The sequence below is a fragment of the Hypanus sabinus genome, chromosome 8 (genome assembly GCF_030144855.1).
Source record: "Hypanus sabinus isolate sHypSab1 chromosome 8, sHypSab1.hap1, whole genome shotgun sequence".
Lineage (NCBI taxonomy): Eukaryota > Metazoa > Chordata > Chondrichthyes > Myliobatiformes > Dasyatidae > Hypanus > Hypanus sabinus.
In genome coordinates, this window is record NC_082713.1 from 31,271,794 (window position 1) to 31,290,617 (window position 18,824).

General features: G+C 39.0%; 2 protein-coding genes across 4 annotated transcripts in view; one reads left to right on the forward strand and one right to left on the reverse strand.

Moving 5' to 3' along the window:
• The window catches only part of LOC132398021 (ubiquitin carboxyl-terminal hydrolase 12), a 46,385-nt gene extending 31,026 nt beyond the window's left edge, over positions 1-15,359 (reverse strand). Inside the window, exons 1-2 of one of the 3 annotated variants that reach the window (XM_059976924.1) lie at positions 15,064-15,200; positions 14,299-14,418 (exon numbers count right to left, since the gene is read on the reverse strand). Coding sequence is in view for 1 of the 3 variants with exons in the window: in XM_059976923.1 (XP_059832906.1) it covers positions 15,064-15,111 (48 nt within the window). In the remaining 2 variants the exon portion in view is untranslated. Of the gene's footprint in view, positions 1-14,298; positions 14,419-15,063 lie in introns of all 3 variants that reach the window. The other 2 variants (XM_059976923.1, XM_059976925.1) reach the window with 2 other exon arrangements.
• Positions 15,308-18,824, forward strand: part of LOC132398023 (ras-like protein family member 11A-like) — a 39,093-nt gene continuing 35,576 nt past the window's right edge. Inside the window, exon 1 of the mRNA XM_059976926.1 lies at positions 15,308-15,378. The gene's annotated coding sequence lies outside the window, so the exon portion shown is untranslated. The remainder of the gene's footprint in view (positions 15,379-18,824) is intronic.

Sequence of the window (18,824 nt, forward strand, 5' to 3'; positions counted from 1 at the left end):
GAGAGGCTAGTGAAGAAATTACACAGGTTGAAATAAGATATTTAAAACATCTTTAGCCACGGATGAGATGCCAGAGGATTGGGGGATAGCTAATGATGTTCCTTTGATTAAGAAAGTCTCTAAGAATAAGCCAGGAAATTATGCCAGTGAGCCTGACATCAGTAGTGGGAAATTATTGGAAGTTAACCTAAGCAACTGGATATATAAATACTTGGATGAGCAGGGACTAATTATGGATTATCCATGTGGCCTTGTGCATGTTAAGTCATGTCTAACCAATCTTAATAGTTTTTCCAGGAGATCGCCAGGGAAGTTGATGAAGACAAGGCAGTGAATGTTGTCAACATGGACTTTAGCGAAGCCTTTGATAAGGTCCTGCATGGGAGGTTGATCAAGAAGGTTCAATTGCTTTGCATTGAAGATGAGGCAGTAAGTGGATTGGACATTGGTTTCGCAGAAGGCGGCAGAAAGTTGTTGTAGATAGTTGCCTGTCTGACTGGAGGCCTGTAACTACTGGTGTGCCGCAGGGATCAGTGCTGGGTCTGTTGTTATTTGTTATCTATAAAACAATCTGGATGACAATATGGTAAACTGGATTAGCAAATCTGTGTCTGACACCAAGACTGGGGATGTAGTGGACAACGAGGAAGACTATCAAAGTTGGCAGCAGGATCTGGACCAGCTGGAAAAATAGGCTGAAAAATGGCAGATGAAATTTAATGCAGAAATTTGAGAGGGGTTGCACTTTGGGAGTTGGGATGTCATGTTGAAGTTGTATAAGACATTGGAGTTAATTTGGAGTATTGTATCCAGTTTTGGTCACCTACCTACCTACAGGAAAGATACAAATAAGATAGAAAGAGTGCAGAGAAAATTTACAAAGATGTTGCCAGGACTTGACGATCTTAGTGATAGGGAAAGGTTAAACAGGTAAGCACTTTATTCCCTAGAACATAGAAAATTGAGGGGACATTTGATAGAGGTGTACAAAAAATTATAATACAAGTGCAAACAAGCTTTTTCCACTGAGGTTGGGTGGGGCTACAACTAGAGGCTATGGGTTAAGGGTGAAAGATGAAATGTTTAAAGGGAACATGAAGGGGAACTTCTTCACCTTGAGAGTGGTGAGAGTGTCAAACGAGCTGCCAGTATAAGTGGTGGATGTGGGTTCGACTTCAACATTTAAGGGAAATTTGAATGGGTACATGGATGGTTAAAGTATAGATAGATGTGGTACAAGTGTAGGCAGATTAATGATTTGGCACAGCCCAGATGGACTGAAGGGCCTGTTCCTGTGTTATAGTGGTCTATGACACTAATTATCCATAGTGACACAACACTATTAATATTCTCCCTAAAAATTATTGCAACTTTAACACAGAAATTATTGCAATGGTAACCTTTGAAAAAGCACAAGGCAAAATATTGCTCTTCATCTTTATGCAGTATAGATATTCTCAAGATCTACAAATATACATTTTTCATCTACAGAAATCCCAAAGTACTTGGTTCCAAAAGTACTCCACGAAGAGGCAAAAGTTGAGCTGAGCAGAGTGAAATCAATGTCACTAAAAAGTTATAAGGATTCTATAATGATGAAATTGGAGCCATTGAGGATGGTTGGAAGGGTTGGGAAAGGAATGTACTTTTAACAAAGACTTTAAAATATGTGTTTACATATTTATTCCTAAGAAAAGCTGACAAGAATATTTTAAAAATCAGTAAGTTCAGATAATGTATTTTCCAAAGAATGAAATAAGCAATTGGCCATCTGTCCCTGAAATCACTAATCGATCATTCGAGATCCCCTTCCTTTTTAAATAACAGAGTTAGATTTACTATTTTCCAACCTAACAGAACCTTTCTAGAACCTGGACCTTTCTAGACCTTTAGAAAACTGAAAGCGATCCAGTAATTATCTCATCAGCTGTTTCTTGTAAGACATAAAGATGTACTCTGGATAATATCAGCCCATAATTCCAAGTGATTTACTCAGTACTACTTCTGGGGTGATTGAAAAGTTGCCAAATTCCTTCTTTCTTCCCAATTCCTGAGTTAGAACTATTTACTAGTTGCTACACAAATCCTCCACAGTGAAGACAATGAAAACTACCAGTTTAGTTCAACTGCCAACATTGCTTTTTCTTTTATTCATTCACTAGACTTACTTTCTATTTGACCAACGCATTCTTCCTTTTGAACCATCTACAGAAACTCGAATTGCCCACTTCTAGATTTCTGGTTAGCTAGAAGAAAGTTTCGCAATATGTGAAATATACATACACATCTCCATTGATGTTGACCTGCAAGGTTATTCCAACTTTTTTTTTAATATGTTAAACTCTTTTCCCAGCAGAAGTATGCCTTCAATGTATATACATTTCTACATCCAATAGGACCAAAGTACAACTTGCAAAAATAGCTAGAAAAAAAAACCCATATAAGCAGAAAACCCTTAAGCATGCAAACACCTACATTTTTTTCTTTTTCTGTTCCATGGACACCCATAAGTGGGAAATGCATATAACTGACAGTATGTAATTGACAGCACATAGGTTAATGGTAAAAATGTTACTTTTTTTTAATCCTATTTTTCAACATACACATGCAGTTCATTGGGGATACCTGATTAGGAAAAACAAGCAACATGCTCAACTAAGTTTTCCACACACTAATTCATAAACACTGAAGGTACTGCAGAATCTCTCCAATGACCCCAGATGAGGAAACATAGATCAGAAATTGAGATTAAGTCATTCCTTCATCAAAACTCTGAAACATTAAATGTTTCTCTTTCCATAGATGGATCCCTGACCAGCAGAGATTTTCCAATATTTTCTGTTTGTATTACAACAGATTCTTGGCTATTCTCCCTCATCATGTTCTTGGGGTAATCAATTATCAATTTCCTGCATCCAAACTTGCAACGCAATCAACTCAACTACCATCTCTATTCTTAGCAGCCAATCTGCCTCAGACACATCTGCTGGTCCAATTCCAACAGCTTCTATATTCTGAATTTAATTACTTCAACAATGACAAATAGCAAAGAAATTCTGGAATTTCTTCCATTCGCCCCTTCTCTGTGCTCTCCTTTTCGACTGTCCAACTGACAGAGCATCTGCCCTAATATCTCATGACCTGGCTTTTTAAAAAAACTATAACATTCTGAGGGTTGTAAATGAATGTTGCTTCCCATCAGATGTAGTTTTCTCCTTTTTCTTCATCTCAATTAAGTCCATTAAGTATGCAGCTAAATTTCAAATACATTGTTAATAAACCCAAAGCTGTCTGCTATCTTCCATGTAATGAAAGGGAAAAGGAAAAAAAAACTGAAGCAAATTTAAGAAAAATGTTCTTAGAAGCCCCTCCAGTTCAGAACATCAAATAATAAGATTTTAGAGGATTTTGTGGACATTAACAATTCTCTTTCACCTTCTGTATGCAGTAACATCTTACTTTAATATCTGCTGGCGATGCTGAGGATGTTCTACGAGTCTGTGGTGGCCAGTGCTATCATGTTTGCTGTTGCATGCTGGGGCAGCAGGCTGAGGGTAGCAGACACCAACAGAATCAACAAACTCATTTGTAAGGCCAGTGATGTTGTGGGGGTGGAACTGGACTCTCTGATGGTGGTGTCTGAAAAGAGGATGCTGTCCAAGTTGCATGCCATCTTGGACAATGTCTCCCATCCACTCAATAATGTACTGGTTAGGCACAGGAGTACGTTCAGCCAGAGACTCATTCCACTGAGATGCAACACTAAGCGTCATAGGAAGTCATTCCTGCCTGTGGCCATTGAACTTTACAATTCCTCCCTCGGAGTGTCAGACGCCCTGAGCCAATAGGCTGGTCCTGGACTTATTTCCACTTGGCATAATTTACTTATTATTATTTAATTATTTGTGGTTTAATATTGCTATATTTCTACACTATTCTTGGTTGGTGCAACTGTAACGAAACCCAGTTTCCCTCCGGATCAACAAAGTATGTCTATCTGTCTGTAATATTGACCTGCTATTGGTGGCCAACGCTCTAGAAAGGATGATAGGTGACTTACTGTGATGCATGCTATTTACACAGGTCAAATTGTTACACAATGATCCAACTTCTTTGTGAATATACTTCAGTGCACAAACACAGCAGCTTGCCAAAAACATAATGGTGGTGAAAAGGCTCAAGACATCAATATTTCTCTGTATTTATATTTCTTATGGCCTTTGTTTCTTGTACCATGCAATTCAAATAGCCTACATGTCAAGATACAAACTCATTCCTTCATTCATGCAAACATATATTAGAACATAAAAAACAGCGCAGTCCTTTGGTCCAGAATGACTGTGCCAAACATGATGCCAAAATAAACTAAATCTCGTCTGTCTGTATATGATCCATACTCCTCCGTTCCCTGCATATTCGTGTGACCAAATAAAAGTGCTTTATGTGCCACTGTTGCATCTGCTTCCATCACTACCCTTGGCAACCTACACCAGGCACCCATCATGCTCTGTGTGGGAAAAAAACCCTTTTTTCATTGTACCTCAGTACAAATGACAATAATAAACCAATTAACATATTATCATCACATGAACCAACATAACTCCGCCACACAGTACCAGGCCCAGCTGCTAAAGGAGGAAGTTTGGGCAAGGGGCTAGCAACCCCATCCCTAAAGAACCAGAGCTATAAAGCTCCAAAGACCTCATCCCTGGGAAAGGAAGAATCTTCACCTAGAAGGGAAAAATGGCCTAGGACAGAGGACACTGGTGAATTGATGTTGGCTGCATATGCCCCAGTAGGGACGATGGGTAAGTAAGTACCGGCATACAGCGAGAAGTATGTCTTGTATACTGTTTATACGGCTCAAATCGTTAAACAATGCACCAATGTAGAACAAGATAAAACAATAACAATGCAGAATTCTGTGTAACAGTTACCAAGTAATATGCAGTGCATGCAGACTTGAAGGAGCAAGTTCATAGCAAGATGGTTTGTGAGGTGAAGTTCCACTTTATTGCACTAGGGAATCATTTAATAGGCTTATAACAGCAGGATAGAAGCTGTCCTTGAGGCTGGTGGTATGTGCTTTCTTCTTTTTGTATCCTCTTGTCTGATGGAAGAAAGGAGAAGAAAGAATGTCCCGGTGGGTGGGGTCATTGAATATGCTGACTGCTTTAATGAGGCATTGATCAGTATGACACCTTTGCTAAGTATAGACTTATACCTTTCAGAATTATATAAACTTCTGTCAGATCTCCCCTCAGCCTCTGACCTCTCTGAAACAACCCAAGTTTGCCTAGCTTCTCCATGTAGCTAGTAGCCTTTAAAATCAGTCAATGACCTGGCAAACCTCTTATATACCTTTTCCAAAGTCTCTGTGCCCTTACTCATTGGAGCAACCAAAACAGCATATCAATCAAAATCTCAAATTAAATACTTTAAGAAAAAAAAAATGATTGGACCATTCTGAGCCAAGAATCATTCTCATGAAGACAAAAAACTTCAAATATTGGAATCTACAGTAAAAAAACTAAATACTGAAGAAACTGTGGTCTGTCATTTTCCCTCCTCAGATACTGCCCAACCTGCTGAATTCCTACATTATTTTCATCTTTGCTTCATCATTCCAATGACACCTCCTGTATTTTTGCAGATATTCTATATTTTCACATTAGAAAATATTCTAGATATTGGTAAAACAAGATAATTTACAAGAAATTGATCTATTTCCCATTGCATCTGAAGCTGACAGTAAGCTTGCTTCTTATACAAAGTTTGCATTATGCAATAAAACTCTGATACTCTGGTGCCCATGGGATTTTGGTACTGCTAGAGTAGCATATTTTCTGAATACTGGATATTATTTCTATTAATACCCAAAACATATAATTTGACAAGTTATCCAGTTGTACAATAAAATTTCAAAAGAAACCATTAAGTTTAAAAGAATTTGGAAATGCAATTTTAGCTACACCTATACAATAATATATATCTAATCACTCAATCATATGGCAGCAACTCAACGTATAAAAGCATTGAGACATGGTCAAGAGGTTGGTGTTGAACAGCAGGATGAGGAAAAAATGTGATTTTGATTGTGGAATGGTTGTTGGTGCTTGTTGGGGTGGTTTGACTATCTCAGAAACTGCTGATCTTGTGGGATTTTCATGCACAACCGTCTCCTGAGGTTACAGAGAATGGTGCAAGAGACACAACATGCAGTGAGCAGCAGTTCTGTGGGTGGAAACGTCTTCTTAATGCAAAAGTTCAGAGGAGAATGACCAGACTAGTTCTAGATAACGGGAAGGTGGCAGTAACTTAAATAACCACACGTTACAACAGTGGTGTGCAGAAGAGCACATCTGAATACGCAACATGTTGAACCTTGAAGTGGATGAGCTACAGTAGCAGAAGATGAACATATACTCAGTGAGGTACCTTATAAAGTGGCTGGGGAGTTTATATCAGACCCTGATCCAGCTGCAACACCACCCAAACCCAGATTCAGCCACACACCTGGTTCGCAAACCGATTTTATGCATTCAAGGGTAAGTCCTCTAACACGTGCAGGTCCACCTTTTCACTTAATTGCTGGAAGCACCTAAAATCTAGATTAATACATCATTTCCACCAGGCTGTTGTTGTTTCTCACCCCAGTAATCATAAAAATACTGAAATCAAACTTAAGTATAAAGTGATCTCCCTTCTCTAGTCATACATCAGTTTCCCTAAAAATTTCGGAACAACTTGCAAATAACTGAAGTCATACAATTCTGAAAGAGGTTTCCAGAACCTAACTATGTCATTGCAATTGAAAGCATGGCTGCCAATGGTACAGCAGTTATGCTAAATGATGGAGTAATTACAGATAGCTCAAGGGTTATATGGTTGAATGAGACTACAGAGATAGGAAGCACTGGGACCAAACAGGGAAACAAGAATGAAAATCTTAAAATTTGAGCATTGCTGAAGCCTTTATACTTCTGCAAATTTAAGAGCTGATGGTCATGGGCATCAGAGCTTTGACCTTGTTCATGGAAAGCAAAACAGCAAGTTAGGTCTGGAGATAGCAATGGCATGGATGATTGTATCAGGATCAGATAAAATGAAGCAAAACTAGAACAGGACAATATTACAGAGATAAAAATGGGAGATCTTGAAGATGATGGAGATAAGAGATCGACAAACTCTGTTCAGGATTAAATATCAAAACCAAAATCGGGTTTATTATCACTGATAAATGTCATGAAATTTGTTGTTTTGCAGCAGCAGTACAGTGTGATATGTAAAAATGTAACTGTAAGGTAGAAGAAATAAATAAAAATAAATAGTGCAAAAAGAGTAAAGTAGTGAAATAGTGTTCGTGGATTGTTCGGTCCGAGGGGAAGAAGTTGTTTATAAATCATTGAGTGTGGGTCGTAAGGCTCCTGTACCTCCTCCTTGATGGAGGTAATGAGACAAGGGTGTGTCCTAGATGGTGAGGGTCTTGAGTGATGAGTATCTTCTTAAGGTAGCACCTTTTGAAGAAGTCCTCAACAGTGGGCAGGGCAGTGCTCATGATGGAGCTGGCTCAGTCTATAAGTCTTCACAGCTTTTTTCTTGATCCTGTGCATTGCAGCCTCCATACTACGCAGTGCAACCAGTGAGAATGGTCTTCACGGTACATCAGTAGAAAGTTGCTAGTCTTTGGTAGTTGCTAATCTCTTCAAACTCTTAATGAAGTATAGCTGGTGGCATGCTTTCTTCATGACTGCATCAAATATGTTGGGCCCAGAAACTTGAAGCTGCTGACCCCTTGATGAGAACTGGTGTGTATTTTCCCAATATCCCCTTCTTGAAGTCAACAATCAGCTACTTGCTCTTGCTGATGTTGAGAACAAGGTTGGTGTTGTGACACATTCAACTAGCTGATTTATCTCATCCTTGTACACCTCATCATCATTTGAGATTCTACTAACAACAGTTGTGTCATCGGTGTATTTATAGATGGTGCTTGAGCTGTGACCATCAAGGTTGTGAATAACCTGGTTTAGTTTTCTACAGTTACCAGAGTGAAGGATAGAATTGATGGCTAGGAAATAGAATAAAAAATAACATAATATAATATGATGTGAAAGACCATGATGAAAAGAAATCAATCTGAAAAGAAGCCCATTTAATTCAGCATTCCTTTTCATTTGCTTCTTTCCTCCTGAACAGTATAATTCTGAGGCACCTCACTGAGATATATTAAAACAGCCTGGGTTGCTATTGACTTATGAGGTTGGCAGGAAGATAGGCGAGGGAAAGAGGAACAGAAAGATCAAGGATTTTGGATCTTAGAGATGATCCCCTCTATCTTTTTTAACAACCATTTTCTACCAAATTACATTAATGCAATCTTGTAGACCGAAGGCAGAATTGAGTAATTTCTTTTCCCAATAGTCCTGAATACTAAACATCAAGCAGAAATCCAGAGAAATGAAAAGTTCAAATTCAACTTCAACTTCAACAAAACAATCCATTTAATAACTATGTGTGTTTAAAGCATGATCATGTTTTAAAGAAAGTGATTGACTATGAATAAACTTGGGTGATTACCATAAACTCTTTTGAAATTCAATGATTTTTTTTCATTAGGTCTACACAATTCTGAAAACTACTAAACTATCCAATACCACGTCAGCTTACCCTTTTTATTTTCTTTGGTTTACCCTTGCATCCTTTTTCTCCAGCAAAAAAAATTGCACAAGTTGCCTCAAGTATTTGACCTTTCCACCAGATTAACTTTCACAGTCTATGCAAACAACAAAGACTGAAGTTGGGTTAACTGATAACATAGAAAAAAGTAGTTTCTTCAAGAGATTAATAAAATATTAAACTAATATTAGATTGTACTACTCTGTCTTGTAAAATGTTGTGGGTGAATGCAATTTATGTATCAAAATAGTCTTCCACATTTTTAAATCCCAGGAGTAACTTGAAACAGTGTTATTCTTATACTTTTACAATTACCAGCAGCAAAAAAATGGATTTTGAAAAATTGTATGACACTTTATGGTGACAAACAAATGGTAATTAGATACTCCATGTTTTTTTAAGTGGGTCAGCTGAGAATAGGGAAGGAAAATACTTCAGCGTCAGGAATTAGCCAAGTATCCTTTTTCTGAAGGATGGCCAACACCTGAATCTTCCTTTCAAAAAATTAAGTTTCTATTTTTACCAATTAATTATTAACAAACTTTCCCAACAGCTCATTCTGCAAATCAGTTGCTGTTTCAATCACTAATTGCCAAGAAAATGGTTGTAGTGCAGGGAAAGGCACATACATATTACAGCAAGAGATTATGCATAAATTTTATAATGTTCAAATTAATTTTCTTACAGTCTATGTTACAATATGCTTTGTAACACACACATAAAGTGCTGGAGGAGTGCAGAAGGTCAGGCAGCAACTATGGAAATGAATAAAGTCAACATTTTGGGCAAAGACCCTTCTTCAGGACTTCTTTGAAATGTCTACTGTTTATTCATTTCCATAGCTGCTGTCTAACATGCAGAGTTCCTCTAGTATTTTGTGTATGTTGATCTGGATTTCCAGGATCTGCAGAATCTCTTGTGTGTATATTTTGCATACAAATTCATCAAAAATAACAACATGAAAAGCTTTTGACAATCTTTATATCCACAAAATATATGGTACAAGCCAAAATAAAGATTATAAACCAAAATAATCAAGTTACCCCCTGATCTAAAAATCAGATCATTATAATGCCCAGCAGAAATAATAACATAATGCAAATATTACAATTATGGGAAGAGTGAATGAAGAATCCCAACTTGCTTTTCAATAAAAACTCTTTGCAACATTAGCTTTGGGCTTACCGACAACTAAATTACAAAGTTAAAGGAGGGGCTGTTAAGTGTAAAATTATCAATTTCCTTATTTAACTCAATAGAAATTCTAAATGCACACTTAGATCTAAATTGTAGCTTCAAACATGATCACTGGGGAATTTTGCCCACTGCTTTGCATTTTTCCTCATTGTCAAATTAACAATTTTAACCATTCCTCCAAATTTTCCACGAATGAAATTATTTATCCAGGTTTAAAATAATGAGGAATCTCATAGGAGATGGATTAGAAATAGGAGCAGAAGTAGGGTTTAAGGTTTCTTGTTCATGCTCCAATGGTCAGCAGAATGCTGGCTGATCCATTCCTAGTCTCATCTCGAAGAGGTTTCTGAGTGAACTCTGTAAATTTTAAAGGAGTGTTGGAACAAGAATTCTGATCAATTTAAAGCAAGTGCAAATAACTGAGGCTCTGGTGAGTTGTAAGGGAATGTGGCAGGATCTTGGGCCCTGGTGAGCAAAAGGCAGTTAAGGAAATGGATCCCTGGCGAGTCAGAGGGGAGCTTGTGAACCAAAGCTCCAGTAAGTATATATTATTATGGTAGATTTCTCCTGCATCCTCCCCAAACTCTTTGTATCTTTCCTAAAGTGTGAAGCCCAGAATTGGACAATAGTCTGGTTGTGCCCAGATCAGTTGTTTATGAAGGTTTGTAAAGTTCCTTATATTCATCTATTTATAATACCCAGCATCACATCTACATTTTAAGCATTTTCTCAAGTCACTTTCTGTCACTTTCAATGAACTATGCACACATATCCACAGATTTCTCTGGTCTTGTACCCCTTTTAGAATTGTTCCTCTAGAGCAGGAGTTCCCAACCATTTTCTTTTGCCATGGACCAACAGCATTAAGCAAGGAGTCTGTGGACATCAGGCTGGGAACCCCTGCTGGAGATATAATAATAATGTGGCATTGTAAGATGCAAACTGGAGAAGGAAAATATTGCAGATGCTAGAAAACCTGAAATAAAAACAAAGAATGCAGTTATGCCTACTGGGACATACTGCACAAACTCAGAAAAAGAAACAGGTGGTGCTTCAGGGAGATCATTTTTCATCAGAGCTGGATAGTTCTTATACAAACTGATACAGTTGAAACTGTCAAGTTCAATGCCAAGGCCTGAGGGCTAAAACATGCTGTAAAAAGATGAGATGCTGTTCTTTAGCTTGGATGGAACAATGCAAGAGGCTGAGAGGTCACAGAAAGTGGTGGGAGGTATATGTCAGAAAATTAATGCGACAGGCAAACATAGGGTAACCCATGCAGACTGAAAGAAGGTGTTTGCCCAGTCTGTATCTCTTTTTTTCAATGCCAAGGAGACTGCATCATGAATATCAAATGCAGGGTGCTAGGCTGGAAATAACAATGAATTACTGCTTCATCTGGAAGGAATTTTGAGTCCCTGGATGCAGAAAGGGAATAGATGTCAGTGAACATGGCAGAGCAAAATGGAGGGCAAGAGCTTTCCAGAATGCCAAAATGGGAGAAGGGAATATGCCTCTGCTACTGACATAATTCTAAAGGTGGCAAAAATCACAGAAGATGATCTGGTGAATACAGCAGAAATGAAGGAAGATGTTCTGTTGAATTTCAATGAAAGATGAAGTCATGGAGACCTTTTCTTTGTTCGAGGTGGGAGGAGATTAAGTGACAGTGGAAGTACAAGAAATGAAGCTTTGCAAAACACTTCCTTTCATTCTGCAAGAGAGACCATAAGCTTCCAGTTGCCTGTCACTTAATTCCCATTTGACTAAGATAAGGCCTGTCTAATGAAGCAAGTTCAAGGTGCAGTATCTCATCTTCCAATCTGGCCCGTTGCAGCCCAAGGACCTTAATGTTACTTCTGACAAGTCTAGATTACCAGCCTTTCCAGTTGCATCAGAACAAGTCAGTTCTGAAAAAAATGTCCTGAACTAAAGTACATTTATTGATTATTGAAGTACTGCATCTGTATACAACCTTGAGATTTATCTCCTTATGGGCAGCCAGGAGGTTGCATATAGCATACATACTTTGTACTTTGGAATTTGAATGGTAACATTTATATCTGATTACTGACTTGTACCTCGTAGGTGGTAGAAAGCCTCTAGGGCTATCCCAGTAACACTCAGTTGCCCTTCTGCTTCCCGTAGCCACAAAAAGAGATATACAACATGGAGACAGTCTCTTCACCACACTGAATCCTCACTGACCATTAACCAACTATTTACACACATTCCAATTTCATTCTTGCCACCTTCCCCTGAAATTCCTCCCAGACTCTATCACTTATTTGAACACTGGAGGCAATTTCCAGTTGCTAATTCACCTGAAGACCAGCACATCATTGGGATGAGGCAGGAAACACACACAGTAATAGGAAGAACGTGCAAGCTCCACACAGAGAGCACACAACATCAGGGCTGAATAGGTCTCTGGCATTCTGAGGCAGCAGTTCCACTGTGCTGCCTTCTTTTATATAAGAGAAAAGAAAACTAGAACAACTATGAACAGAAATCCCATTGGTTGGGTCAAACAGTCCTGAAAGCTGAAATAAATGCCATAGAATTGCACAGAAATATATTACAAAAACAGGTCATCTGGTCCACTGAGTTCTTGCCAACCATTAAGCACCCATTTCCACTCATCCCCTTTTATTCTTCATGTACTCTCATCAATTCCCCTTGAATTCTATCACAACTCACAGTGGACAATTAACTACTAATCCTCACTTTTTAGGTTATGGGAAGAAACCAGAATACCCAAAGAAAACCCAAGGGTTCACAGGGAGAATGTGAAAACTCCATACAGGTTGTAAGTAGTTGGTGGTGAGAAGTTGGGCCGTATCAGATGAAATGCAAACAGCAGGCAGATAAAACAGAGTCAGGCAACTGAATTCTATTTTTAATATGAAAGGAGATAGTGACATAATCCCCCACTACCAGGTCAGGCATCCCTGGAAAAGAACAATCAATCGACATTTTGGGCCAAGACCTTTCTTCAGAACTGGAAAGAAAGAGGGAAGTTGTCAGAATAAAAAGGTGGGGGTGGGGGGGTAGGGGAAGGAGGATAACTGGAAGGTGATAGAAGCTAGGTCCAGCTTTGTTTTGAGGATCTATCCTCTTTCCCCTCCTACACTTTTTATTCAGGCATCTTCCCCCTTCCTTTCCAGTTCTGACAAAGGGTCTTGGCCCGAAACATCGACTGTTCATTTCCATAGATGCTGCCTGACCTGCTGAGTTCCTCCTGTATTTTGGGTGTGTTACTTTGGATTTCCAGCATCTCCAGACTTTAACATATTTATGAGTTGCTTCCCCACTACCACAAGTTTTGCAGTCAAGTATCCACATGTGGATACATCACATGGATCAGTGCACTCTAAATACAACAGCCTCATTTTCGGAGACTGGGCATAGCTATCATTGTTACTCAATGACTACGTAAGCCTTGTATTTTTGAGGCTGGTTTAGTTGAGTTTCTGGCAAAGGTGAACCCCAATATGATGGTGATGGTGAACTCAATGTTGAAAATGATGTTGATCATCAGGGATGGCTTGTTAGGCCATCTCAAAGATAGCCATTGCTTGACATTTCTAAAGTACGGATTCAACTTGCCACTTATTAGCCCATGACTCAATGTTTTCCAGTTCTTGGGGCATGCAAACAGGACCTGTTTCATTTACAAAGTTGTAAACGAAACAATACTTTTTTTTCCACTAATGACAGCACATCTCTACTTCTGACCGGAAGATGGAAGGAAGGTCATTGATAAAACAGCTGAGTGATATTCTATCCCTTTTGGTCTCTACTCTATCACAGGCATTCCTATTATTCTCCATCTCTCCTTTGCAATGAAAAAAATTACGTAATTTTAAAATTTTCTCAGTTCTGACAATAGATTTTCTGTATTGTTTACAGATTTTTGCATTTTTTTCCATTTTAATTTCACTATTGTGTCTAGAATTAAGGAAATAAATTTACTACACACCCCAAAGTACTCAAATCAAAAAGTTAAGAACTTATATTGGGTTCTTTCAGTTGAAGTGTCTAGTGACCCAATTATTACAATTTATTATATTGAATGAATTCTAATTACTTGATTGGAAAATATTTTTAAAACTTTATTTTAAAATGTAATATATTTTGGCTTTACAGTCTGAGAGTTCCCAAAGATACAAAATTACAAACAGGCATGAATATGAAATGGGTTTGTTCTCCTTTTGTTTAGAAATAAACCAGAACTAAGCTATTGCCAAAGTGATAACTGCAGCCCAAGCATTAATCCCAGGTACAAAACAAATATAGTTACAATAACAAATGTGATTCTGGAACAGGTAGGCTTCTTCTATAATGTAACTCAGAAACAGATGCTGTGGCAATAATAGACTTCTGTCCAACTAATCGTTGGACAAAAAAGAAACAGCTCACCTTCTAGTTAATACGGGAAGATGATGCATTTAGAAGTTGAAAGGTGTACATTCAAGTTGTCAAATATCTATTCTCAGAACTTGCACTCTTATCGTCTCAGCATCGTCTCAGAAATGCACACTATGTCAATTAAACAAATGAATATTCATTTTAAATCCTATATTATTGTGCTCCAATGTACCAGTGTAAATATTCCTGAATAGTCAAATAATCTGATTAACATTAACTCATTATGTCTATTTCCCCACTAGGTTAAGAATACATGTCTTTAAGCAATTAAGCAAAAAAGGGAGGAGTGACACTTTTTCTTCCATAAACAAATGCAAGATGACCTGGGAGATTCAACCCACACGTCAATATTCTCAATTCTGTACCTGATATAAAGAGCAGAAGCTATTAACCAAAAAAAAAACACAACCCATTTGAAATCGGAACAAAATACACTGAAATACACATAATACTGCTATTTTTTACAACAAGAATTACAACAACCCAGAATTGGGCGACGTTTCAAACATAGACCGGTTATTGCAGCAGGTCAGACACAGCTGCTTATCCTTATCGATTGTTTTGCTGCGGATTATTTTGTTTAAAGTTATCTGCGGGCTTGTTTCTGATCTGGGATTGAGGGGGACTGCAAGCTTCGACTGGGTGGGGAATCTCCACTATTTCTCCGAAGCTCAGTCCGTCGGCCTTGGGCCGAGATTTTGGGCGAAGGTTGCGGAGAGGGAAGGGAGGGCGGGGGAGAGAGCCACCCACACTCACCATCGTACAAATCGAGGCGATTTTTCTGACAGTCATCAGTATTTCCATCCGTCCGCCGCCATATTGCCCAAACTGTGCCCCGCAATCGAACCGGCTTCTCCGCCGCACCGCCTCCCACTGACCCACCTCCACCGCGCAAACACCACCGGCTGTACACCACGTGCCCCCCACAGCCGTTCCGCTGCAGATGCGTTCCTGTGCCTCTGTACTCAACTCCACATCATCGGAACAACTGAGGGAGGGGAGGGGACTGTGCACGCGTGCTAAAAATACATCGGCAGAAGTGCGAACGACGGATGTTTGCTGATTATTCTGGTCGGTTAAGTACACAAGCTTTCTCAACGTGAGAGAGAATGCATTTAAAACAATATATATTCCGTGTACAACTAATTGCAAACTAAAATTCCCCCATTTGAGCAAAACAGCGTTTTAATCAACACCGGTCACGTTTTAAATTAAACCCAAATATTTAGATTTGTTAGGCTGTGAATGAGCATCTCTATCGTACGCGCAGTTTTTATCTGATTATTGGAACACCAGCTATCGTGTTATTTCAATCTTTGTGACCATCTTATTTATTAGGAATTAGAAGTAAGAACTGCCCGCGGTACAATTTTTATTCAATTTCAGTGTCACGTTTTACATTTATGTGGATTTACTGCAGATTAATAGACTGTAAGAATAAGTAGTTTTGTTACAACTAGTACAAAACAAAACTGCATGAAATCATGCCCCAAGATATTTTGCTAAGAGTAATCACATTCCAATATTTTCTATTAACACAAATGCATGGTGCAAATCTTTAGATATTTTAGATTGCCTGTCAAATCGCTGATGTAATGTTTTCGTTATGGTGCTAATAAAATAAAATTTTCAACAGTGGTGGCAATACTACAGCTGCTGATGGTCTCGGCAGTTTTGAAACAAATGCTCCAATCATCTGCAAATTTTAAAAAGGTATTCCCTCAGGGAGAAGTTTAAAAATATTACGTTTGTAGTTACTTTAACTGCTTGTCACAAAGAAGATGGTTCTATTATTATTCTGGACATATTCGCACATGTACAGTTGATGTGTGTATTAAATAGGTTAGATAATTTGGGGATTAAAATAATTTATCATTTGCACTGACATCATAAGATCAAACCTTTTGCAATAAGGAATGCAGTAACTTTTGCATTCCATTTTCCAAAGGTAAACACCCGATTTTAAAAGCTTAAGAATTTGCTTGTTAAATTTATCCAGTTTGCTGTCTTTGTTGCATTCCGAATGAACGCACTGGGACGCAAGATAATATTTCATGAATAATGAACACCTGACTGATGAATGTCTTTTTGTATCGTCCCATTATCCTAAAGCTACTAATCGCAGAAACCACAATAGGGTCATCTTAAGTGTCAATGTGCAGAAATCTGGTATAATCTACACTCGCCCAATAACATTAAAGCTGACCTTAATATAGTTTCTGGGATTAGCATTACACGAATATTTCAGGCATTGTAGCGCTGCACGTCCAAAAAGTACAATTTTTGATTCCTTTGCTACCCAAACTACAGTAATGTTACAATATTCCGTTGAGCCATGCAATCAAACTGGAACATCTGGAGAAGTTCCAGTTTCATTGCATAGCTCAAGAGTCATAGAGGGAATGTGCAAACTCAATACATAATGCATCCAAGGTCAGGATGTTAGCTGGGTCACTTGAGCTGTGAGAGAATGGCACTCGCTTCTGTACCAATTGCATTCAAAGCAGTTGCTTAATTTGATACTCTTGGAAAACCCAATGGGAGTAAATAATGCCCCCAGATGTACGGATAGGAAAGGCCAAAATAGATTGCCTTGGATGTAGTCATGGGAAATAGACCGGGCATCCCACATGACACACATATTTGCACAATTTCCCTAACAAGTTAACCGCACTATGGTATCATGTATTACTTATGATGAGTAGCCTTTATGTCATTTTGAAATCTTCTTCGGAAGCTTATTAAGAATGCAAACAGTGACCAGCAGAAGGTGGTATCACCTTCTCTCATCTACCTGCCCTTTCAAGAACTTCTTGTTGCACTTTTCCAATATCTTGGATGTGGAATGGAAGCAGATTATGCTCAGGTCTGAGAAAATGTGTAAGAAGAAATGTAAAGTTCAAAGCAAAATGTGTTATCAGAGTACATACACGTCACCACATACAAACCTGAGATTCTTTTTACTGCAGGCATACTTAGCAAACCTGTAAGACAGTAACTGTAAAGATCAGGAACAGTGTGCAAATGCAGATACAAATATATAGCAGGCATGAAATAACAATATAACAGAGCCCTTAAATGAACAGATCTATCCTCTTCTCTTCAAGTTCAAATCCTTGGGCATCAACATCTTGGAGAAGCCCAGCACATTGATGCAGTCATTAGGAGGCACACAAGAGGCTTTAACTCATTATGAGTTTGAGGGGATTTAGTATGTCACTGAGGACTCCTGCAAATTTCTCTTGATGTACGGTGGAGAGAATTCTGACTCGCTGCATCATAGCCTGGTATGGAGGCTCCCATGAGGCTGCAGAGCTCTGTTTCGGGCACAACTCTTCCCAGCAACAACATCTTCAAAAGGCTGGGCTCAAGAAGGTGGCATCTCTTGCTGAGAACCCTTGCCAAACAGGACATGCTCTCTTCTTGTTGGCGCATGGCCAAGTGGTTAAGGCATTCGTCTAGTTATCTGAAGGTCGCTAGATCGAGCCTTGGCTGAGGCTTGTGTGTGTGTCCTTGAGCAAGGCACTTAACCACACATTGCTCTGTGACGACACCGGTGCCAGGCTGTATGGGTCCTAATGCCCCTCCCTTGGACAACATTGGTGGCATAGAGAGGGGAGACTTGCAGCTTGGGCAACTGCCAGTCTTTCATAAAAAAAACCTTGCCCAGGCTTGCGCCCTGGAAACTTTCCAAGGTGCAAATCCATGGTCTATCGAGACTAACGGAGGCCTACACACTATTGCGGAACCCTGAAGACCCACGTGCAGTTCTTCCCCTCCACCATCATAATTCTCAAATTCAGGAGTCAGATTACCAGAATAAGAACTGGCTGAATGATGGTCCACGAAGAACCTCTCTTTCTCACAACCGACAAAACTGAACAGGTCATGTAGACTTCAGGCAGGGGAAGGAGTGTAAGCATGCATTAGTCTTCATTAGGGTATCAATTGTGGAGAGAGTCAGAAGCTTTAAATTTCTGGGTGCTAACATATAAGATGATGTCCTGGACCTTCTACATAAGGAAAGCATGCTAACCTTTTTACATCCTTAGGAGTTTAAAGCAACAAACATGCTAACAAACATCTACAGGTGAAGAGTTGAAACTATCTTGACTGGTTGCATTGTGGTCTGCTATGCAAGTTGAATGAGCAGGAGCATAAGAAACGTAGTGGACTCTGCCCAATACATAACGGGCACATCCCTCCCCACGTTGGTAATATCTGCAGGACATCAAGAAGGCAAGATCCATCATCAAAGATCCCCACCATCTGGCCCATGCCATCTATATGCAGCTACCATAGGGAAAGAAGTACAGAAGCTCGAAGTCTCACACCAGCTGGTTGAGGATCACTACTTCCCGTCGATTCAGTGTTTGAGCCAAATGGGAAAACCCTGACCAGTCGAGTTGAGCAATGCTATGACTGCATTACTCACTGGACTTTGTTTTTGCTCAAATTGTGTTTTCTTATAAAAATTATGCATAATATGTATTTAATTTATGCTTTTCTTGTGAATG